We start from the raw sequence: 25,651 nt of genomic DNA, 5'->3' as shown, positions 1-25,651 counted from the left end.
ATCTACTCACTACTTCGACCTAATAAAAGAAATTGGACGCGCCGCGCCATACATGAATTATACATAAGCATAAGAGTGACTAAAACTTGAGTACTTGGGACATGTGATGAGAGGGCAAAAATACTCATTATTACAACTTATTATGCAAGGCGAAATCCGAGGAAAGCGAAATGTGGGAAGACGAAGAACATCCTGGCTTAAAAACTTACGGGAATGGTTCGAATGCAGTAGTGCAGAGCTATTTAGAGCGACAGTCAACAGGGTCCGCATTGCTATGATGATTTCCAACCTTCGATAGAAGATGGAACTTAAAAAAGAAGAAGAATAAGAGTGACTATGTCATCTTTGATTCGGTTTAATGAACATTTGTGAATCATTGTCCAAATGAAATAGCATTAACGTTAAACTGGAATAAAAGAATATGAAAAAAAATTAAGAGACGCTTTTCTTTAGTTACCAGTGACTAAAATTAAAAATATAAAAAAATTAACTAAAAAGCAAAAAATAAAAAAGAATAAAAACTCTTAAGGAGGGGGTATGGTTTGAAATCAACATATCAAGCACATTTTTGTGAATTTTTTTCGAAGCTATGGTAGAATTATTTTATTTTTAAATTAAATAAGCATATTAAGTACCATTCAAAGAATATGCTGGAAAAAAATTAAATCCAAAATATTGAAAAATAATCCATTGGTGACAAATTTTGACAGGCAGCTCACAAAAAAAATGGATTTTGCGGTGGACATCAGAACTCGACACTCGATCATACGAAACAAAAAATTCAAAAAGATTTTATTAGCTTATGAGTTTCACGAGGTCACAACGTCGAGTTTTTTTATTTTTAATGATTTTTGAATTTTTGGTATCACTCAGAAATCAAAAAAAATTAAATTTTTGGTAAACATTTTGTGAAAATCAACAGATTTATTATTGTTGAACAAAAAATAAGCAAAAAAAGAAAAATATCTCGACGTTGTTACCTCATGAAATGTCTAAAGAAAATCTGTGCAAAATATCAGGTAGATCGGCCTAGTAGTTTTTCAGTTACAATGTCCACCGCATTTGAAAAAGCAGTTTTGAGAAAAATGCGTTTAAAGTTTTGACAACTGCATCTTCATCTTCTTATTTGTCTGCCAAATCGTAAAGTGATGCACATTGGAATATGTTTTTTGAATCGAGGAATAATCTACAAAAGAGAAGGCGAACAGTTGTTTAACGTTTCTCACTACGCTCAAGCGTGCTGGCGCGAAGTCACGGCAAAGCGAGTCGAAGGTAGGGATATTCAACACCCTGCATCTCTGGTAATTTTACTCCGATTATTTTGAAATTTTCAGAGTGTATTCTTGAAAGTATGCACTTTTATTTGAAATAAAAAAAAATTAAATATTTCAAACCATCCGATGTTATGTGTTAGATTTTTTCAATTTTTTAACGAATGTGTGAGATTTTTGTATATTTAATCTGTCTAACAGTTTTTTTCGAATAATCCTTCGAGTTTGAATTTTTTTTATTTTTTTTAATTTCAGTCATTGGTAACTAAAGAAAAGCGTTTCTTAAAAAAATTTTCATATTTTTTTTATTTTTTACTTTTTAGTCTTACACTTTTCAAACATTAAAATATATCGTCATATTTATTAAAATATATGTATAAAACATATTATATGATGTACAAACATGAAAAGTAGTCGGAATCGGCTACTTTTACTGTTTATTTATGAAGCATAATGTAAACAATTAACGTAAAAAGTGAAATTATGTATAGTTCATATAATTAGCTACAATCTGTAACAGTTTTAAGTTTCTTCATTGTAAAAAACAAGAGAATTTAAGAGCATTTTCCATTAAAATCGTTTTTTTATTTAAACAATTAACATAAAAAAAATTTTTATTGACTATTTGTGTATTGTTCCCGCGTTTGCATGTCTGCAAATTTTCATTCATTTGCATTGAACTAAAGAAAAGCGTTTAAAAATTAAGTTCACTATTTTACAGTATTTAAAAAATGTAACAAAAAATACCTTTGAATGGCTTCTTCTTTATCTTTTTTATGCATTTCAATATAACGTGCAATACTCTCCTCATAAACTGCGGATAGATGATCGGTGTTTTCTACCAGTTTTTTCTCGTAGATTTGTATGACGCTATCCCTTTCATCAATGATTTTATCGATGGCCCGATGCAAATGTTTAATTTCTTCAGATTTTTCATCTGATGTTAAGCCGTCTCTTAATTCTTCATTAAGACGGTTAACTACAGTCTGGAGTCTTCTAATCTCTTCTTTGGCTCTATTGTATTTCTTTTTAAGTTTTTCCACTTCTAGTTTATTGGCTAGAACGATCAATGTTAACATGTTGGTACAATTAAATGAATATTTCTAAACTATGGAAATAGTGAAAAAAACTATTGTAAATACTATTGTACACTGCGCGTCAGAGAAAACGGGCAGCTCACAAAGTTGGTCATTTTTATGTCTCGAATTTCCTAAACCTGTTGTCCGATTTAATTGATTTTTTATTATGTTATAGCCTTTTTTTAACAATATCGTCGTAATAATATTGTTGCTAAACAGGTAAATTTTCCTTGTATATCGGGTGTACCAATCAAACTGTGAATTTTTCTCAAAGTTTGCAACACCCTGTGGATTATTCTAGCATTTATAAAATACTGAAATTAAAACCCAACTATAGCCTCAGGTTTTCTTAACATTTTGTTTTTTCATTCATTCGCTTGTAGGTCTGGATCCCGCGTATGAAAAAAAAGTTGATTAATAGCAAGCTGAAAATTTGTTAATTAATAGCTTAAGGGTGTCTAGTCGGATAAACTTTGATATATGGGAACACTGGAACAGAGGCAGTTTTAATTGTGGAACAGGTTAAAAATTTGGAACGGTCAGACCACGAAAACGGCACATTTATTTTGTCCGACAGAACAGACTTAAACTCTCCGAACAGAGATTAAACTCTCATAGTCCAGAAAGCCACTGCGCATCCGCTAGGAAAAATATTCTGATTCGGGTTTTTTGCATAATCTTACTCAAAAAGGACTCCTTTTAACAAATTTGCATGTTGCCAGGACCAAAAGGTGGTCAAAAATTTTTTAAACGTTTTTTTTTTGTTTTTTCCTAAAATAATTTTTTTTTGTATGGAAAAAAGTTTTTTTTAGGTTTTTTGGATCATTCCAAACAAAAAAGGTCTTAAGTGACTTTTCTCTAAAAAAAATTGCGAAATCGGCCATTTTTAACTCTCAAAAACTATGTGAAAAACTGAAAATTTGAATGTTGCCAAGGTAGGTAGATATTCTTTAAACATCGATTGATGAAATCCTGAAGAGTTTTTTGCAATACAATATTCAAAACTCCTTTGTTTTTAATTGCTAATCAAGCGTGCGCGACACTATTTTCCACCGACAGTATGGTGCAAATGGAAGGAATAAATTCGTTATTTCGTAAACCGGCGACTTTAAGGAAAAATCCCGAAAAAGGTCGACTTCTATTTTTAAGTTATGATATTGTGGCATATATGGTATACTAGTGACGTCATCCGTCTGGGCGTGATGACGTAATCGATGATTTTTTTAAATGAGAATAGGGGTCGTGTGGTAGCTCATTTGAAAGGTTCTTTAATTCTCTATTCAGTAATGTAAACATTTACATAATTATTTATACAGGGTGTCCTTCTACTTCTTTTTTGCCAAATAATTTAATTCAATAAAAATTTTTTGGACACCCTGTATAAATAATTATGTAAATGTTTATATTACTGAATAGAGAATTGAAGAACCTTTCAAATGAGCTAACACACGACCCCTATTCTCATTTAAAAAAATCATCGATTACGTCATCACGTCCAGATGGATGACGTCACTAGTATACCATATATGCCACAATATCATAACTTAAAAATAAAAATCGACCTGTTTCGGGATTTTTCCTTTAAGTCGCCGGTTTACGAAATAACGAATTTATTCCTTTCATTTGCACCATACTGTCGGTGGAAAATAGTGTCGCGCACGCTTGATGAGCAATTAAAAAACAGAGGAGTTTTGAATATTGTATTGCAAAAAACTCTTCGGGATTTCATCAATCGATGTTTAAAGAATATCTATCTACCTACCTTGGCAACATTCAAATTTTCAGTTTTTCACATAGTTTTTGAGGGTTAAAAATGGACGATTTAGCAATTTTTCAATTTTTAATCGCTTATATGTCAAAAACTATCATTTCTAGAGAAAAGTTACTAAAGACCTTTTCTGTTTGGAATGATCCAAAAAACCTAAAAAAGAAACTTTTTTCCATGTAAAAAAAATAATTTTAGGAAAAAAACAAAAAAAAAACGTTTAAAAAATTTTTGACCACCTTTTGGTCCTGGCAACATGCAAATTTGTTAAAAGGAGTCCTTTTTGAGTAAGATTGTGCAAAAAATCCGAATCAGAATATTTTTCCTAGCGGATGCGCAGTGGCTTTCTGGACTATCATGCAAAAATCAGACTGCTATTTATCACCTGTAATAATTCCTGTCATTTGACATATTCTACATGTTCCACTCATTAAAACGCCCATTTGGTGATAAATAGCAGTCTGATTTTTGCATGAGAGTTTAATCTCTGTTCGGAGAGTTTAAGTCTGTTCTGTCGGACAAAATAAATGTGCCGTTTTCGTGGTCTAACCGTTCCAAATTTTTAACCTGGTCCACAATTAAAACTGCCCCTGTTCCAGTGTTCCCATATATCAAAGTTTTTCCAACTAGAAACCTTTAAGCTATTAACAAATTTTCAGCTTGCTATTAATCAACTTTTTTTATACGCGGGATCCAGACCTATTATGTTGGATAATAAAAAGTTAGGCTTTGAATTTTGCTGGCAAAGAGAATGCTAGTTATATGTCCAATATCAAATGAAGACAATGTGGATTACAAATTAACTTTGAAAAACAAAACATACAGAGTCAAGAAAAAGAGTAATTATATAGAAGTCATAGAAGGATCAATCGTACGTGTCTATTGAGAGCATGTGGAATCCCACATTGCGGATTCATGTTCAAAAATGTTCCCTTATCAAATCTGAGTGGTGACGAGAAGTTTTTGAGTAGAAATTGTTTTTAAACGATTTTTTTAAACGAATTCCAAAACTCACCTTTTTCTGCTCCGGATATTTTTTTAGGTTTTTCGGGTCATTTTAAACCAAAAAGGTTCAGAATATGACTTTATTGTTAATTTTCTCGTTCACTCGATTTCCAGCCGCCTCGGCGCGTCGCACTATATGGTGCACCTATGTCACACTTATACATATTATAAGTACTTATGCAAATACTACACATTTATAAAAAATTTGTAATTTATTACTAACATTTAATTATTATTATTATCAATCACATTAAAATAAAATAACAATATGCTTATTATCAGCACATTGGCAATGATTAATTTAATAAATAAATGAATTATTAAAACAATGTATGGTACCTAGTAATAAACTACAAAATTTTAATAAATGTCAAGTATTTGTTGTGAGTTTTTGGCTTACGTACAGTCGGAAAAATGAAAGAATACCCATGAACGATCACATCAATCACTTATTTTGTATTTGCTATCTTTTTCTATAACAAACGTTTGTTATTTGTAGAAAAAGACAGCAAATACAAAATAAGTGATTGATGTGATGGTTCATGGGTATTCTTTCATTTTTCCGACTGTATCTATGTATACGTATAAGTGCGACAGAGACGCAACATATAGTGCGGCGCGCCGCGGCGGCTTAAAAATCAAGTAGACGCGCATAATTAACAATTAAAAAGTGGTCTAAATTGAGGCCATGAGAGTCAGAGTGGCCTAACTGATTTTAACATTACTTTACATAATCAAAGAAAATGATCAGAAGCTATTAATGTCCGATTGTTTTAATAATTGTCCGATTCTTGGTCAACATAAAACTACCAAAACAGAGTGAGATTGTTAGCTTCTGATCATTTTCTTTGATTATGTAAAGTAATGTTAAAATCAGTTAGGCCACTCTGGCTCTCATGGTCTCAATTGAAATAAGCCGCGATTACTCTTCAGAATATTAAAATTGAATGTTTAAACTTCAATTTAGGCGCTTGGGAACCTCAAAAATAATAATTTATATATGAGTTTTCAAGCCTCAAAAATGCGTATTTTCGCATGTTCAGTTTTTCTCGAAAACTATCAACTTTATAGAAAAATGACAAAAGACCTTTTTGGTTTAAAATGGCCCAGAAAACCTAAAAATGTATTTGGAGCAGAAAAATGTGAATTTTGGAATTTAAAAAATTGTTTAAACAATAGGGAACTTGCACATTTTTTTATTACATAATATGTTCAGTTTTGTTTAAAAATGAGATTTCCAAAATTTCACGCTTCAAAACTCATAATAACTTAGAAATACCAATTTAAAATCTTCTGTGATTTAAAATAGTTCAGACGACCCGTGACGTCACATAGTTTTACTATATATGGCTATGTTTATGGTTATATTTAGGTATATTCTTCTTCTCCTTCTTTAGTTTATTGGCCTCCACCTACTTGAGTATTTGGCCAGCTCACGGAATAATGAAAAAATATTTATATTCTAATGACATTTATCGTATGCCATTGTAATAATATATACCAGTTTGTTGAGATTGGAGCTTGATACAGTTTTTGAAGGAAAGGAAAGAAGGTTTACTATGGAAAATAAAACCATTTTGTAAAAGTACAAGTTTTCTATGAATAGTTCAAACGATCAAAACATTTGTGATGTCACATAACTGTATTTTTCACTGACGTACAGTAGAACGTCGATAATCCGGACGTCAAAAATCCGGACCGTCAATAATCCGGATTTGTATCTAGCAAATATATATTATTCTTTTAAAACGGATTAAGAACTTAGCTGCAAAAAAACGAACCCCTACCGCAGTTCAAAAACCTTTTACACATTTTTTTAAAAGCTCAAATAGTGTGTGATGTTTTTACTGTACCTACACATGTTGCTATAAATAAATAATTATAATACAGTGTTTGAACATAAAAAATGTTTTGATTAATATCACCTCTAGACACTTTACTGTATAAGAGAAAATACAAAGTTTTAAAATGTTTGTTGTAGGTACTTAAATGTCTATACTGGCCTTTTTTAAGGTAATTTCGATAATCCGGATAATTTGATAATCCGGATGGGGTCCGGTCCCAATTAATCCGGATTATTGACGTTCTACTGTATGTCTAATTATTTCTTTTTTTTTTAAGAAGAGGCAGGCCAAATGAGGTACTATCCCTATATGATACCCAAATTGAATGGTCAAATCAAGCCAAATACCTAGGCGTAATGTTGGACAAAAGCTTACCTTTACAGAACACGTAAAACAAACAAAGCTAAAGCCCTTATGAGTCAACTGTCATCGCTAATAGGTCGAAAGAGTAAACTGAGATTTAAGACAAAGATTAGGATGGCAAATTGTATAATTTTGCCAACACTAACATACGCCTCAGCCGCATGGGGGCAAACGTGTAAAACCAACAAGAAAAAAATACAAACCATCCAAAACCACATGATCAGGGAAGCTCTGAATATACCTAGATATGTCCCATTAAGATAGGTATTTGGACATACGCAACAAAAGAAAATCCTGAGAATGATAGACGAAAGAGCACATGAAATATTTAACAATATCAGAAACCATCCTAGCAGATTATTAAGAGAATTGACTAACTACGCCGAAAACCAAAGAACGGTACATAGACGGCCTAGACAGCAGTTAGCTGGATATAGAGGAAACCCTTAAGAAAGAAAGATTGAGATAGCCACAGAATATTGAAACACAAATGTCGCCCTTCAGGCACTAAGTACCCTTCAGGTAGGTCAAATAGACCATAGCCGCGGAATGTGAGCATCGAGGTCACGTACCGACAGACGTGGGCTTGATGGCCACACCTTTCGGGCGCTCAGGCGTCGAGGAGAACAAAATTTATTTTGCCAATTCGCCGGCTGAGTGACCGAGCACACACGGTCTGGACAGCAAGACACCGATTTAGATCGGTGCCTTGATGTTTGGAACACATTTTTTAGGGCACAAGTCCAAAGTAAAGTAAAAAATTAACTTAGTCATTAATAGGGAGAAAAGCTCTTCTAGCTACCCCTAAAACCAGGTGGCTTAACCACATGAAGTAATACAAAGGATGTTCCATTACCCAGGGCATCGAAAGTAACGTTAAAATCAACGCCTCCCCATTCGGTATGTCCCTCGATGGGGAGGGGTGGAGGTACAGCTTGGGGGTCAGATAGGTACCACTCCATTACGGGGTGTGACCGGTTTGATCTCAGGACATGTGGGTTGTGGGTTCCACTTTTCCAGCGAAAATGTGATACGAGCTGATACGAGCATGTGTGTGTATGTCTAATTTAAAATTATATACAATTTTGTTTACTTTGTTGGTGCAGAATGTAAACATTAACCATATGACGTCACAACTCGTTTTGGGCTAGCTGCTATAATTTAATTTAGAATCGTCTTTAGGGGCCAAACGTAACTCAAAAACAACTTTTTTATTTTTGATACATGTTTTAAATTATATTCTGTTGTGATTTATAACAGTTTTTTCGAATTTAAAATTTTATGCAAGTTCCCTATTTCTGCCCATTGTCCGAAAATTTCGCCCGGAGCCCTTCAGATTTGTTTAAATGGGACATTTTCGAACAAGAATCCGCAAAGAAACCGAATTAGAAACATTTTTCCTATCAGCGGCCTCATAACCTGGACTAGGACCAACATAACCAAAACCAAAATAATAAAAAGGGTTGTATAAAAATATAGTTGCGACTTATGGTCAAAAATGTTTCTGAACCAAATGAAGACTTTTGATATCTACAGAAATAAATTTTTGCCGAGAGAAAACTTCTTGATCAAATTCTGCGTTATTCCTTTAATTTTTATACTTTGTTTTTAAACCAAGAGGAGAGGAATAAACTAAAAAGACAGATTCACACCCAAGAAAGTCACTAGAAATTTTTTTTTTAGAAATATCACTAGAAATATTACCAAATACATCTTCTTTTTTCGTTGATCATATCGGCCTTTGACGGTAATCCATAAATATTATATTATACTAATACGTCACTAAAGAGTTCTAAAAACAACTATTTTTTATATAAAAGTAGCCTGAAAATCTAATAATTAAAATCGCCGATATAACTTAATTAACCTATATAATGACAGAAGTGTCAAAATTTCACAAATGTCATTAGTGTCAAAATTTGATAACAGTGGAGTAAACTTGCCTGAGGTTGGACCAATTACAAACAATCTTGACGGTGCGGGAAATTTGAATTATTCCTCTTGGTTTAAAAACAGACTAGATTTTTAGTCTGCTTTTATATAAAAAGCAGTTGTTTTCAGAACTCTTTAGCGACGTATTAATATAATATAACATTTATGGATTACCGTCGAGGGACGATATGATCAACCAAAAAAGAAGATGTATTTGGTGATTATTCTAGTTAATTTCTTAGGTGTGAATCTGTCTTTCTGTCTGAAGTAGTAGAAAATCAAGTAAAAAATCTTAAACTCTGAGGAAAAATTGTTTACATTTGCTGTTCAAGCAGAATAGATCTAAATTGGTTCTTAAACCTTTAATACACTTTCTATGAATTCTAGTGAACATTGTGCAAATAAATGACTGCAGAAGCAGAATATGGCTCAATAAGCTAAGAAGTCTACAAGCTCTGTCAGTTAGTCTTCAATCAAAATCTACTTTAATGACCTTAACACTTTACCTGCGGGACTAGATCTATTTGGCCCCGTCAAAGTTCTTCGTATAAGGCGGAATCAACTTTATAAGACTTCAAATATGGCGGTAGGAGGTCTCACAGACCTCGTCAGAAACTTTCGCATTTGGCGGTTCGGAGCATATATGACCCCGAAGAGGTTATAATGTATTTTTGGAAAATTGTTTTGTTATAATACAAATGAAAACTGAATATTTTTTTATAGAAATTCATTGTAAAATTGTCAAACAATATTCCTTTCCCACAGTTCCTAGATAGTAATAAAAAATTCATAATAAAGTTCCATAAAATTTTTATAAGATTATTAAAAAATATTATTGAAATAAAACTAAAAAATACAAACATTTGTAAAAAAACTGAAATTCATGAATTCTACATTGTTCATTTTTTTTCGTGTACATTGTTGAAGCATATTAAACACAAGGAAACACGTGAAAAAACGAGGCTTATTCGACCTCGTAGTTGTCAAATGGGTAAAAATCTTACTTTATGGCGGTAAGGGGTCAAATCAACCTCATACATTTTTTTACAATAATTCGACTAGAGTACTCTATAAGGATTTAAACGGTACCAATAATATTAAAAATGGTTCAAAAATAAACATTTTACAACCTAAAAAATTATTATCTGCCAAATAAGAAGTTTTATGGCGAGGTCTTTAAGACCTCGTACGGTCAAATAGAAAGTTACTTAAAAACTGTTCCCGCAGGTAACGTGTTAAGTCAATACAATTTCGCGTATTAAAAAAAACCAAATTCTCATAGAATTATCCTAAAAAATCACAAACCATTCAACAACAATGTTATAAGATACTCACAAACAATTTCCTTAAGTCTTGGAGAATTTTCTGCTTTCATTAATAAAGAAAATCTAGTTTCTTTTTTAATTGGTTTAGGTAGCTCTTCTTTAACAATAACAGTTTTAGCGATAGCGGAAAAATTGAGAACATGTACTGTTTCATCAAACATATTACGTGAAGGATTGATGTTAACAATCATCTCTACATTCTCATGACCTAAAAGGGCATTTTGGAAAATTTGTGTCAACTTTGATTCTCTAAACGGTATTAATCTACTGTCTTTTATTTGTTGGCATTTTCTTATATTCTCCATGCATCTTCCTACAAAAGAAAAGTTAAAAAATAAAAATTTTGAAATCACAAGTTAACTGTGATTAAAGTACCTATACTTTAAAATAACTAATACTAAAGTATATACAAGAAAACAGTTTCAGAACCTTGCATCCTCTGGAGTGTATATTTATTTGCATATGGAGGCATCTGGAGACATATGTGCCTCCTGATGAGAGACTAATAAGTTTCGAAACCGGTAGAGGTGCTTGCTGCACTCTCTAATTGAACTGAAATAATGATGCGGCTGTAGTTTCGTTTTGCAACGAAATTGAAAATGGATATTCATTTTTGATTTACATTTTTACTCTGATTGGAGTACTAAGGGAACCATTCTCGTTGGAACTTTACCGCGCTGAGCAGATGGGACGTGAATTATAAATTGTAAAATTCCCTCATCTTCCTTAGTCTCAACATCCGTTATGGCTTGCAAATTGTAGAAGCCTCGGAGGTGTAACCAGAGAAGGTTCCCATTGTTTTCAGTCTGGTGGGATGTAGAATAGCATTATGTTGTTTTATATGCCATTGGATTGAAAACTTCGTCTTTTGCTAGCAGTTGCCGCTAGGGCATCTATGCCATTTCATTCGTTGCAATCCGTGACTATACGCCGGGGTTTGTTTTGGTTGGATCAGAGAGAGCAGCATATGTGCCTCCTGATGAGAGACTAAAAAGTTTCGAAACCGGTAGAGGTGCTTGCTGCATTCTCTGATTGGGCTAGAATATGATGCGGCTGTATTTTCGTTTTGCAACGAAATTGAAAATGGTTATTTATTTTTGTATATTTATTGTCAGTAATTGATTGGCATGGTATAAATTCTTATAATAACTTTTTGTTTTAGTGCAAAAGTCCTTCAACAAGTAAACATGTCTAATCTACACCTTTCAATCATTTGATACCCTAAATATCTTAAATACATTATATATAAGTACATACTTATATTTTAATGATTTGTAAAAAATATAAATTGAGATCGTGCAAGTTCGGAAGAGCGACACCGGGTTTCATAACTCAGCAACATTTGTAGCACTTTTAATTATATTGGCCAATTATAGAGTAAGTAAATCATTCAGCTGGACATAGGGAATATACATTGAGATAATTGTGGCAACTGCGCTAACCTGTGTTAGTTGAAACTTCTGTTCGAGTACGAGTTTCTGGTGCAACACAGCTGTTAGAACGAATAGAATGAGTAAGTTTGGAAGCCATAAATAAATCAAAAACAAAGATTTGATCAATTTTACTTTAATGTATAAAATATTTTTTATTTAAAAAAATTATTTATTTAAAAAATAATTTCAAAATTAAACAGACACAGTTTTCCCATTCCTTAGATCAAAAATATTTACTACATTGTCATGTTTCCACGTTTATTTGTGTCAGCCGAAATGAATTGTCAATTTGAGGTTATTTTGTCAATTAATGCTAAGAACCATATTGTCATCGAGAGAGCATAGTTGCCACAATCATCTCAATGTATATTACCTATGTCCAGCTGAACGATTTACGTACTGTATTAGTTTGGTTACTAGATAATTGCCAAGGCCATAGCCCAAAAAAGAATAAGAAAAAGTAAAATTGAGGTTATGTTATTAAAAGGTAAACATTGTACTACAAGCAAAATACCATTAACTAAATTCACTTTAATATTTGCATAACATATCAATATTGTGGAGCAGCATATTTATAATTTTTACAATTTATAAGACATCATTTACGAAATCCCATTTTCTTCAATGACAGTACAATCCGACAAGCGAGATCTGGCGGGTGACCTTGAGCGAAAATACACAATACGACAAGGTCACCCGCCGGATTGTACGTATGAAATATACGTCAATTTGACAATTCCAATTAACAATATGAATTATTTAAGAAATATATGTTAACAAAGTTGCAAGATTTGTCCGCTATACGCGCACGATCGTTTCTCGTATCACCTCCATGTACTTGCACACAGCAAATACAAAGATATTTGAAAAATACTGGCGAGCACCTCCAAAATGAAAGAGATAGTTACTTAAACAAATAAACACATCAGAAGATGTTTCTACTTTCAGCTGGCGCTGCGGGCGTAGATTCGTCCCGCCGAAAATTTACGGATACACACATGCAGGAACATGTAATATATATGTATTCGTATGTGTTCTATGGTTCCATGAGTCGAATATGAATCAATGTAGACGTGTACAGTTGAGTCCCTGAATCTTTACCCGTGCGTCATCATTTAAAGCATACGAAATAAGTCGATGATAAGTCGGAAATTGAAATTTACTAAACGCAACAGCAAGTCACTTACTGTCACTTCTATTTTTTGTTTCATCGTAGCCATTTATTTCTTTAGATTTTAATCTTCTCTTATTATTTCTTTCATTTGCAATTTGTATTCACTATTCTCCTTCCTAATTTCTTTTACTTCCTCAATCATATTACCCATTGTATTTTTTATATATTCCAGGTCCTTGTTTTTATTTTTATTATCGCTTGCTGATTGTCTCATTAGTTCCATCATTTCGTTCTGGCTGTTGGTTTCATTCGTTGATGGTTTCGACCTGTCTGGTGTTCGGTTCACTTTTCTGCTCCTGCTAAATATCTCTAGCTCCTCTTTGCTTTTTCTTTTACCGTCTTCATTAATGCTATCATTACCATCCGCCATCTTTCTTCTTATTCAAATAATTAAAGTATTTATAAATATAAATATTTGTAACGGTTAAGGATCGCGAAAAGCGCCGCACCCACCTCAACAGTTAAATCTTAGCAATTCTCGATCCTAACCAGTTTCGACTTCTACCGCTTGTAAATATAAATACAATCAATATCAAAACAACAAATAAATTCAGCCTTTATAATAATACAATGTATTAACAACATATAAATAAAGAAGATTGAATAAGGCAAGGACTAATTTTAATTAGGGTGATAATTAGGGGGTTTCTTCTTCTCACTTTCTCGCTAAAATAAAAATAGTGACTGACTTTCTTTTCATCATAAGTGACTCAATTTTTGAGTTAAAGACTTCGTTTTTATTTTTTAATATAGACCTTTTTAAATAGTTTAAATTAGTTTTAATAAGTTATCCTCGAAAAATGCATAGTTTTCCTGTCTTTTAACTATGAAACTACAAAATTTGGCATTTGACGAAGAACAGCTAACTTATAATAAAGTATAGCTCGGTTACTAAGAAAATTAAAATAAACCATTTACTTTATTTTTTCAAAAGGTATAGTTTTATCAATTACAGTTGTTTTGATAGAACGAATAATGTATTGCTAATGAGTTATTAGCAAAAAACTGATTAAAAACATTGATTTTTTCAATATAAAACTAACACTTTCGATAGCGAATAAATCGAAAACTATTTTATCAAAAAAATTTATAGAACATTTTTTGCGGTCAAAATATAATAAAAAATTTCCGCCCCCGAGATGGGGTGCCAACTACTCCCATGGTAAAAGCACCTTTCGGCATGATATATATTTTGATCCTTGGACTATCCACTACTTAATCTCAAATTATCAAGAAAATCGATCCATTCTGTAAAAATTGCGAGGTGGAAACCTTCAGTTTCTGGACTACAGGGGGCTGAAGCTATGTCATTACTATAGATATGTCAATTGAACATGATATACACACGCATACAGCACACTGCATGCTAAGGAGCTGTGTGATCTACGCAACATTACCAGGGGATACAGTATCAGCACAAGTGGCCAGAGATTGTCCACAGTGTTTTATCTCGTGTGGAATCTGGTCATGGATGGACTAACAGCTAGATATACTATACTTACAGAATGAACTTCAAATGTAAGATTTAAAATTATTAGTTCTCAGAAATCCAAAATCATGAAATTTATCAGTGGGAATGGGGAATTTAGTGAGATTGGGTCCTCTAAGACACACATCTTACGTGGTACATACATCTAAATCTCGTGAGTGAAGTAAAGGGTAATATTCGACTTGAATCCTACTTAAAATCTGCAGATAGAATGAATAACCAAGAGAGTGTAAAAAATCTGGCAGAAGGCGGAATTGTAGGTATCTTCGCCTTTAACCTGTGTAAGCTAGCATCAGGTGATGAAAAACTTAACACTTGTTATAATGATTTATTGAAATAAAAAAGAACAACTTCAAAAATGAACTGATTATTTTGTAAGTGCAGTTCGGTTATACAAACGATAATTATTATTACAATTAAATATTATATAATACAACGTTACAAAAAATGCCGGTAAAATTTCGCGTAGTTTTTCAGTTATTATGTGTATTGTGTGAATATTACTCTTACGAATGTCTAATATGATCTCATTTAATATGGTCCGACTTTTTGACCGTGAATTCGCGCTTCCCCGCGCACCTCCTCCTGACTGATCATGCGATGTCCCCAGTTAATCCCAGAATTTGCTGAGTTGATAAAAGCCGCACGATGCATACGGGTTTTAACACAGCGGCGTAGTTATCACTGTTACGCAATTAGAAAACAAAAATAAAACTAGAAAAGTTTGCTTGAAACTCTACAGAGTCGTATGTAACTATAGGTTTGTTCCGAAACACAATTTTTGTACGGCCCAGAAATCGTCACAAAACTGCTTGTACTGTTTTTATGCACATGTTCATCATTTTTACCGTCCGGTCATGGTAATTCAAAAATTGATCCTAGTGCGCCGGTCATCCCAACCAGTACTTGCATTTATCTGAGTACTGAAATGATCGCCACGAAACTGTCACTGGGCGATCACAATTTTTGTTATAACAATCGGAAGATTCAAAGAACGATCATCTATTTGTTGGAGTGTATTTTGTTTACTGCACAATAGCATGATCATTACATGACGGTTTTTCGTTGTATTGGAACAAACCGTATGTTAATGGTAATTTTAATGGTACCTTATTTTAAAGGTAAGGTATTTTTAAGGCAAAATACAGATTATAAAAAAAGAATAGAAAAATAATTTTAAAAAATTTGGAAATTGTATCATAAATTATAATTTGTTATCCCGACCATAGTTGAACTATGCTAAAAGAAGGCTGTCCTTCGTAAGGCACAAAGTCAGACCAGATCAAGATGAATTATTTTTTATGACAAAAAAAATTTATTTAATTTCCATACATTAGTTATTGCAAATAATGAGCTTAGATAAAAATAGCCTCAGATACACACTACCAGGACAAAAAAACTGTAAAATAATATAATATTTTGATGTAATATACTTATATGTTAAATTTTGATATATGTGCCGGGTGTCCCAATAAGAATGGCTCTCGGCCATATCTCAGGAACCGTTTATAGTACAGCTTTGAGAAAAAAATATTTATAACAAAAGTTGCCTCGGGAAAAGCCTGGAAATTATTTTCATAATTGTAGATCCACCGCTAGAGGGCGTAATTGAATATCAAAAATTAAAAAATCAAAATTTTACAAAATTTACCTAATGAAAGGACACTGGTGCCCGATTTCACCAACAATACCTAAATATATAAGAATTACCTAAGTGGGTTTAGGTACTTCCTAACCCTAAAACGGATTTCACCATACGATAAGAATTGCCTAAACCGCTTAAGCATTACCTTATGTTAGGATACGGTTTTCTATCTCCCTAAACTTTAGGTATTACTTATCGTTGACAGTCATATATTTTTACAATTTTGACTTATGTACTTGTGACGTTTGTCAATAATTTGCTTCTTACCTTAATTTTTCTGTTATTCTGTAATATTAGGTATATTAGTTGTAATTTTATATTAACTTTTATATTAATAATATAATATGTGTGGGAAAATATAGAAAATCATTTGGAGTTTTTTACAGGTCTAATGACAAAATTATGTAGTCTACCTACTACCTAACAAACTAGTGTTGTGTTTCAAAAACCCATTCATGATATTACTAAAAGTGTCTCATTAAAAATTAATAATAAAAAGCAATTTTCAACATATTATTTATTTTAAAATTATTTCATTAATGACAATTTAAGTTTTACTCACAACTTCAATTAACAACAACTAATTTTGCGTCATATTATGTGAAATTTACAACTCTTTTCTTTCCCTCTATTTCACTGTACATATATACAAATAACATACAAGACTATATTTATTATATACAAACTTAATTCACAAATAACCAACTACTAAATAAAATAACTATAACAGTACAAAACTGAATAAAACCAAATTGGCAAACAAACAATAATGACAAATAATCGAAAAAGTAAGGAAATGTCATCTTATTCTTCTTTTTATTTATCAAAAATAGTTCAAACGTACCCGAATTAATACCTAGGAAAGAATTTCCTAGATAAGCTGTTCTTTTAGTTATGAAACGCTATTGTTTTTAAGTATTGACTTAGGAAGTTCCTATCGATAAGAATTACTTAATAAGGCAACTGTTTAGGTATCGTTGGTGAAATCGGGCATGGAAATCCAATCATCGTATTCTTTATAAAATTCTGCGCATATTTTATTTCACAAGTTTAAGTCTACCTTTGGAAATAAGAGGTGGGGGTGAGTGGGAACCTTCTTATGAAAAAATGGCTGTAAGTCCGGTTCTGCTAAATCGAATTTTGCATACTTGGTCTTGTTGAAAACAGCTCTTTTTCGTCAATGTAAGAGTCTTATTTTCGAAATAGCCTAATAAGTAATATGCCAGCTTAATATGCCAGCTAGTAGGCGTTATTTAATTATTTTCGGAAATCTAGTTTTCTTTGGAGAATATTAAATACAAGTATGCATTTTTAATCCTGTATTACAAAATTAGACCAAATTAGCAACATAATACCGAAAACTGCATGTCGATGCTTTTTTTCTATCTCGAGATATCTTAAGAAACGTGTAAATTTTAAACAACTGTTAATGTCACCGGTAAACTAAGTTAAGGAAAAGTAGTGTGCTATGGAAAAAACAAGGAAATATTTTCCAGATGTAAACGTATATAATTAATTAAAACAACACTAAGACAAACAACACTATAAAATATAACAAAGAAATAAAAACAACTACTTACTTAGTGACGACCTAAATGTTCAAATTGTTGCCCATCATTTTCAATGCAAGCATTTACTCTTTCAAGAGTAGATTGAACAGCAGTCTCAATTTCTGCTTTCGCAATGCTTTGAATGGCGTTTCGTATTCTCTAGATTCTAGATCATGTTTTCTCGAGTAGTGGGCCTAGCGGCAAAAACAAGGTCTTTAATCCGTCCCCATAAATAAAAGTCTAAAACAGTTAAATATGTTGCTATTCAATCTACTCTTGAAAGAGTAAATACTTGCATCGAAAATGATGGGCAACAATTTGAACATTTAGGCAGTCACTAAGACCAAGTAAGTAGTTTCTTTTATTTCTTTAGTTATATTTTATAGTGTTATTTGTCTTATTGTTGTTTTAATTAATTATATACGTTTACATCTGGAAAATGTTTATTTGTTTTTTCCATAGCACACTACTTTTCCTTAACCTCGTTTACCGGTGACAGTAACAGTTATGTTTAAAATTTACATATTTCTTAAGATATCTCGAGATAGAAAAAAGGCATCGACATGCGGTTTTCGGTATTATGTTGCTAATTTGGTCTAATTTTGTAATACAGGATAAAAATGCATATTTGTATTTAATATTTTCCAAAGAAAACTAGATTTCCGAGAATAATTAAATAACGCCTACTAGCTGGCATATTATTAAGCTATTTCGAAAATAAGACTCTTACATTGACGAAAAGAGCTGTTTTCAACAAGACTTAGTATGCAAAATTCGATTTAGCAGAACCGGACTTACAGCCATTTTTTCATAAGAAGGTTCCCACTCACCCCCACCTCTTATTTGCAAAGGTAGACTTAAACTTGTGAAATAAAATATGCGCAGAATTTTATGAAGAATACGATGATTGTATTTCCAGTGCCCTTTCATTAGGTAAATTTTGTAAAATTTTGATTTTTTTATTTTTGATATTCAATTACGCCCTCTAGCGGTGGACTTACAATTATGAAAATAATTTCGAGGCTTTTCCCGAGGCAACTTTTGTTATAAATTTTTTTTTCTCAAACTGTACTATAAACGTTTCCTGAGATATGGCCGAGAGCCATTCTTATTGGGACACCCGGTACATATAACACAAACTCTACCAAAATGACTGTAAATTCCACTTCGAAATTATACAATATTATACCTATTTTTATTGTTATAAATGAACATACTAACCTAATACAAGTAAAGATGTGTTTATATTATTTGATTCTTTCAGCCTGTCACCAAAATTATTGGTCTTTTTTAATCTTTCGGATCCAGCTAAATCACAAAAGTTAAAATTGCTGACATACACATCATTGCTGCACTTGGAAGTCTGCAAGAGACTAACAGTAAATATACAGTGAGATCTGCTAGAATGGGAATTGATGGCAGTAGCAGCATAATTGAGATTATGTAATCCATACTGAAGTATCTGATAAGCTTCTAGACCATTTCTAACATTTAAATATGTCAATTTCTTTATGAATGTGTTGCCCTGCGATTTTCCCAGAACTAGTCTCTGGCGTGGTTGATTTCGGGCTGCTGGAAGACTCAACAGATCATAAATAATCTCATTGTAAATTTCTGCAAAACTAACCCATACACTTACAGAGACATTGGGATCATCTTCAACCTTAGCAACTGGTTCAGAACTCAACCTTTCTTGCATTCGCCTAAAAAATGATTAACAGTAGAAATATTAATGTGACCGAAATTAGCACATCATAATATCTGAACTTAGGAGGTAAACTACATTATGTCAACATGGTGTTATTTTAAGTTCCTTTAATCCACTTCCTTTAATCCAAAAACAAAAAATAGAAGTAAAAGAAAAACTAACAGGATAAGAACAGGAACATGGAACATTAGGACTTTATTAAGAGCACGGAAAATGGAAGAGCTCGCGAATGAGATGGAAAAGTACAAGATCGAAATCTTAGCGTTACAAGAAATTCGATGGAAAGATCAAGGATCAATAGTAAAAAATAAATACACAATGTTTTATTCCGGAGATACCAGACAAGGACATAATGGTACAGCCTTCTTAATTAGCAGTAAATTAAGGGACAAGGTGATAGATTTCAAAGCAATATGTGGAAGATTATCTTGTCAGAATAAAGAACAAGCAATCTAATTTAACATTCATTAATGCATATGCTCCCACTGAGAATGCGAAAGAAGACAAAAATGATTTTTACGAGAAACTCGAAGATATATATGAAAATATACCCAAGAATGACATATTAATTTTACTAGGTGATTTCAACGCAATGATAGGAAAGGAAGATATAAACAAGGACGTCGCTGGTAAGGAAACTCTCCACACAATTACGAATACTAATGGGAGAATGCTTTGTAACTTAGCAGCAGCAACAGAAACATTTATAATGAGCACACACTTCAAATACAAAAAAGAACATAAGGTAACGTGGCTAATACCAGGATCAACTGAGGGTAATCAAATCGATCATATTTTGATTTCAAAAAAGTGGAGGAGAACAATTCAAAATGTCAGGTCGTACCATGGTGCAAATGCAGATTCTGACCACTTCCTAGTAATAGGAAATATGGAAATGAAAATAATTAAAGACACAAAGAAATACACGAAAAGAAAAAATTGGAACGTAAGGAAACTAGATTCGGATACTGTTCAGAAAGATTATTCTAAAGAGTTTGAAGCAAATTTAAAAACTACGAACCCTAATAACAGAAGAAACGTGGAAAGAAATAAAAGGTCACATTTCGATAGCAGCAGAAAAGGTAATAGGATACAAAGAAATAAAAAGGCAAAAAGAATGGTATGACGAAGACTGCGAAACAGCAACCAGGGAAAAAATATAGCTTGAAAGAAATGGCTGAAGACAGGTAGAGAGGAGGATTTGGAAGAGTATAGGAGAAAAAATAAAGACTCAGACAAATGCTGTACAACCAAAAAAAAGATATGGATTGATGAAGTTATAGAAGAGATGGAAGTAAATAGCAAGAATAGGATACAGACCTTGATGATGGAATCGAAAAACCGTCATATGAGGACTTTTTACGTGTGATAAGAAACCTAAAACAAAAGAAAGCAGCAGGCCCAGATGAAATCCCAAACGAGCTAATAAAACGAGGTGGAGAAGAACTACAACGGAAAATATACGAGCTAATACTAAGGATTTGGGAAGAAGAAAGAATGCCCGAAAAATGGAAAACTGGATGGATATTTCCGATTCTAAACAAAGGGGATGCAACATGCAACAACTATAGAGGAGTAACACTGTTAAACAGCTGCTATAAGATATTGACAGCACAAATCAGACAAAAACTCTCAAAATACATTGAAACTAAAATAGGAGACTACCAGCACGGATTTAGAGAGGGAAGATCAACAATAGACGCAGTTCACAAAATCACACAGTCAATTGAGAAATGCTATGAACATGATATCGACTTACACATCCTTTTCATAGATTTCAAGCAAGCCTTTGACAGCTTAATAAGACCCGACATAATAGAAGACATGAAAAACCTAGATATACCAATGAAACTTATAAAACTTACGAAAATGACAATGGAAGGATCGACTGCAGCAATAATTACAGATAACGGTATCACCAAAAATATAGAAATAGCAAGTGGAGTACGACAAGGTGACTCTCTATCAACGTCATTATTTAATGTCGCAATAGAAGGAACAATAAGAGCTACAGAAATAAAAGGTACAATTATAACATCGATGTCGCAACTTGTAGCGTATGCTGACGACATAGCATTAATTAGCAGAAACCTGAACAGTTTAAAGGAAGAATTTACGAAGTTATGCAAGGAGGCATCCAGAAGGGGTTTAGAAATAAATCAAAACTAAACAAAATACCTAATATCGCACCTTGAAAACCATAGGGCAGTAACTGCAAAAATCATAATATTGAGTTATGAGCATTTTAAGTTTTTGTAAAGTTAATTTTATTTACTGTAATTCCAAAAATTAAGCTGCAAACCTGGTATTTGGCACAATTGTCTTTAATTTTACATATTTTTATATGAATTAAAAAGTACGTAAAATTTCCCCCAGGAAATAGGTATTTTAGCACATACGGCCATATGGTTTTAAAAAATATATCAATTTTCGCACTTGATACAGTAAAAATTCATATAAAATAACAGTTTTTTTTATTGATTGTACTTATTTATTACAAATTTTTAGTGTTAACACTTAATCAAAGTCTTGCATATTATAATCTGTCACTTATATATTGTCTGTCGGTTATAATTCGCTTTTCTTTTGGGATAAACCCATCTGCAGTACGACGTTGTATATCAATTTGTTATAGTCTTGTCGCTTATTTCCAGTGTTGCAATCAAATCTCTATGCAGCACTCTATGTTTTGTTGCATTCAAAGGATGTTTCCTTAGTAGATCTTGCTTTCATTTTACGAGCGTGGGTCACATTTTGCACATATTGCCATATAGATCTGGGGTTTTGTTCCAATTTTAGAACCGTAGAGCATCAACTACTGCAGATAATGCCTGATGGTATAAAAAGAAGAATCGATTTTTGGCAAAAGCCATAGAGATGTATCTTTCTGGTGCCGAACTTAAAATTTTTTGCAAAGGCTGCTATATAGCATTAAAAAATAGATTTTTTTTCCTATTAGACTGCATTCAAAGGTCATTTCATGAAAAAATTGCAGATATTGCCATATGGTTTTCAAGGTGCGATATGCTCAAGATAATGTGACAAGTTTAAATATTGGTGAATACAAATTTGAACAAAATCCACAAGGAAAAGAAAAGGTTTTCCTGTAGTTGGCTGTATACCATCAATCACAAAATTGGAAAGAAATCCTTTGTAAAAGGTATAAAATTTTTTTATTAAAAATCCCTTAAAAGGGCTACATCACAACAAAACGTTTTCGATTTTTATAAAAAATCATCATCAGTGTTCGATAAACTGGATGCTAGCTGAGCCACAAAAGAAAAATATCTGGGTAAAAACCCTTTACATATAATATAGATGCCTTAAAAGTGCATACTTCGATAAAAAGGCCTGTGATGGTCACATGGCAAACAGGATAATGCCCTAAGGTAAGGTATACAGGTTTCCCAACACGTGGGATCCAAATTGAGTTGATCACATTTCAATGACTAGTTGCCATTAAGTCATTGAAATGTGATCAACTCAATTTGGATCCCACGTGTTGGGAAACCTGTATACCTTACCTTAGGGCATTATCCTGTTTGCCATGTGACCATCACAGGCCTTTTTATCGAAGTATGCACTTTTAAGGCATCTATATTATATGTAAAGGGTTTTTACCCAGATATTTTTCTTTTGTGGCTCAGCTAGCATCCAGTTTATCGAACACTGATGATGATTTTTTATAAAAATCGAAAACGTTTTGTTGTGATGTAGCCCTTTTAAGGGATTTTTAATAAAAAAATGTTATACCTTTTACAAAGGATTTCTTTCCAAATTTGAACAGGTAGAACACTTTAAATATCTTGGAGTCTCAGTTAATGAAACTAACGATAGAAGCATCGTAATCAGTGAAAGAATCCAGACAGGAAACAGAGTCTACTGGAAATACAATAGCCTCCTAAAAGATAAGAAGCTTACTCAGAATACTAAACTGAAGATTTACAAAGCAGCAATTAGACCAGTAATCACATATGGTGCTGAGGTAATGTGTCTGACCCAGAAAGAGGAAGAAAGATTGAGGATCCTAGAGAGGAAAATAATTCGGAGGATAGCAGGCCCACTAGATTTAGGTAATAATGAATTTAGAAAACTCATGAACCACGAAGTAAGAGGACTTCTGAAAGGAGAAGACATCATCAGATTTATCAAGGCACAGAGACTCAGATGGATGGGACATATAGAAAGGAGAAATCCAGAAGCAGTCTTCAAGAAAATTTCCAAATGGAGACCTGTATCAGGCAGACCACGAGGAAGACCGCTAGGAGTGTGGATGCCATGATGATGATTTAATCCACTTGTGACGGGTAGTTCTTTCAGGACAACAGACCCAGTAAGACACGGTTAAAATAAAAGAAATATATTGAGTGTATTTATCAAAGATCTTATACACATAGATTTGGCCAACTCGGAAAAATAGCGTAACGCGGAGCAGTTCGAGTCGGTGGTCTATCTATCTCTCTCTACTGGCGCTTAGCTTTCTCTCTCTAGCATATGATGGCTGCCGCCTCTGTGTAACTGTCGTTCCATTACTCCCACCTCTTGGTAGATACGCTCACACTCGCACGACAGACAGTGATAGCTAGACCACCGTACTTGATATCGACGTTACACCCCGATGCATTGATTAGCATATGCCTAGCCAGATCTATTCTTGACATATCTCTGGTATTTATACATATTTATATAAACTTACGTGCTTAGAAATCGGCCCACTTAAAAATGTAGTCATTTTTGATGTCTCGTATTTCCTAAACCTGTTGGCCGATTTAAGTGATTTTTTTAATATGTTATAACCTGATTCTTTAACAATGTCGCTGTAATAATATTGTTGCTAACAGGTACATTTTTATTGTATACCGGGTGTACGAATCAAACTGTGGTTTTTTCTCAAAGTTCGCATCACTCTGTGGAATATTCTAGGATTTATAAATACTGAAATTAAAACCCAACTGTAGCCTCAGGTTTTCTTAACATTCTGGTTTTTGATTCATTCGTTTATGTTGAAAAATAAAAAAGTTAGGTACTTTAACAACTAGACATGTTCTTCATCAATATACGGTGTTTCTAAATAAGTAGGACAAACTTTAAGGGGTACTTCTGCATGAAAAAATAATGACAGTTTACTTTATAAACATATATTTGCAAACGTTTCGTTTCGGAGATACGTAATGTTGAATTTTTTGTTACAAACTGACGATTTATTTATTGCTCTAAAACCAGTTGAGATATGCAAATGAAATTTGGTAAATCAAAAATGAATAACCATTTTCAATTTCGTTGCAAAACGAAAATACAGCCGAAACATATTCTAGTCCAATCAGAGAGTGCAGCAAGCACCTCTACCGGTTTCGAAACTTATTAGTCTCTCATCAGGAGGCACATATGCTGCTCTCCCTGATCCAACCAAAACAAACCCTTGCAGTCCCGGATTGCAACGAACGAAATGGCATAGATGCCCTAGCGGCAACTGCTACAACAAGACTAAGTTTTCACTCTAATGGCATATAAAACAACATAATGCTATTCTACACCCCACCAGAATGAAACAATGGGAACCTTCTCTGGTTACACCTCCGAAGCTTCTACAATATGCAAGCCATACGGATGCTGAGACTAAGGAAGATGAGGGAATTCTACAATTTACAATTCACGTCCCATCTGCTCAGCGCGGAAGTTCCAACGAGAATGGTTCCTTTCGTACTCCAATCAGAATCAAATGAATAACCATTTTCAATTTCGTTGCAAAACGAAAATACAGCCGAACCATATTCTAGTCCAATCAGAGAGTGCAGCAATTGCTTGCATATTGTAGAAGCCTCGGAGGTGTAACCAGAGAAGGTTCCCATTGTTTTCATTCTGGTGGGGTGTAGAATAGCATTATGTTGTTTTATATGTCATTAGAGTGAAAACTTGGTCTTGTTGTAGAGTTGCCGCTAGGGCATCTATGCCATTTCGTTCGTTGCAATCCGGGACTGCACGCTGGGGTTTGTTTTGGTTGGATCAGGGAGAGCAGATGTGCCTCCGAATGAGAGACTAATAAGTTTCGAAACCGGTAGAGGTGCTCG

The 25,651-nt window shown here is 33.1% G+C and overlaps 1 protein-coding gene across 1 annotated transcript in view; it reads right to left on the bottom strand.

Annotated features, from left to right (window-relative positions):
• The window catches only part of LOC114331798 (kinesin-like protein subito), a 56,523-nt gene that overhangs the window by 15,777 nt on the left and 15,095 nt on the right, over positions 1-25,651 (bottom strand). Inside the window, exons 3-5 of the mRNA XM_050650402.1 lie at positions 19,097-19,578; positions 10,595-10,897; positions 2,019-2,328 (exon numbers count right to left, since the gene is read on the bottom strand). Of these exons, the coding sequence (XP_050506359.1) occupies positions 2,019-2,328; positions 10,595-10,897; positions 19,097-19,578 (1,095 nt within the window). The remainder of the gene's footprint in view (positions 1-2,018; positions 2,329-10,594; positions 10,898-19,096; positions 19,579-25,651) is intronic.

This window comes from Diabrotica virgifera, chromosome 5 (genome assembly GCF_917563875.1).
Source record: "Diabrotica virgifera virgifera chromosome 5, PGI_DIABVI_V3a".
In the NCBI taxonomy this organism is placed as follows: Eukaryota; Metazoa; Arthropoda; class Insecta; order Coleoptera; family Chrysomelidae; genus Diabrotica; species Diabrotica virgifera.
This window is presented reverse-complemented; position numbering and strand designations above follow the sequence as displayed.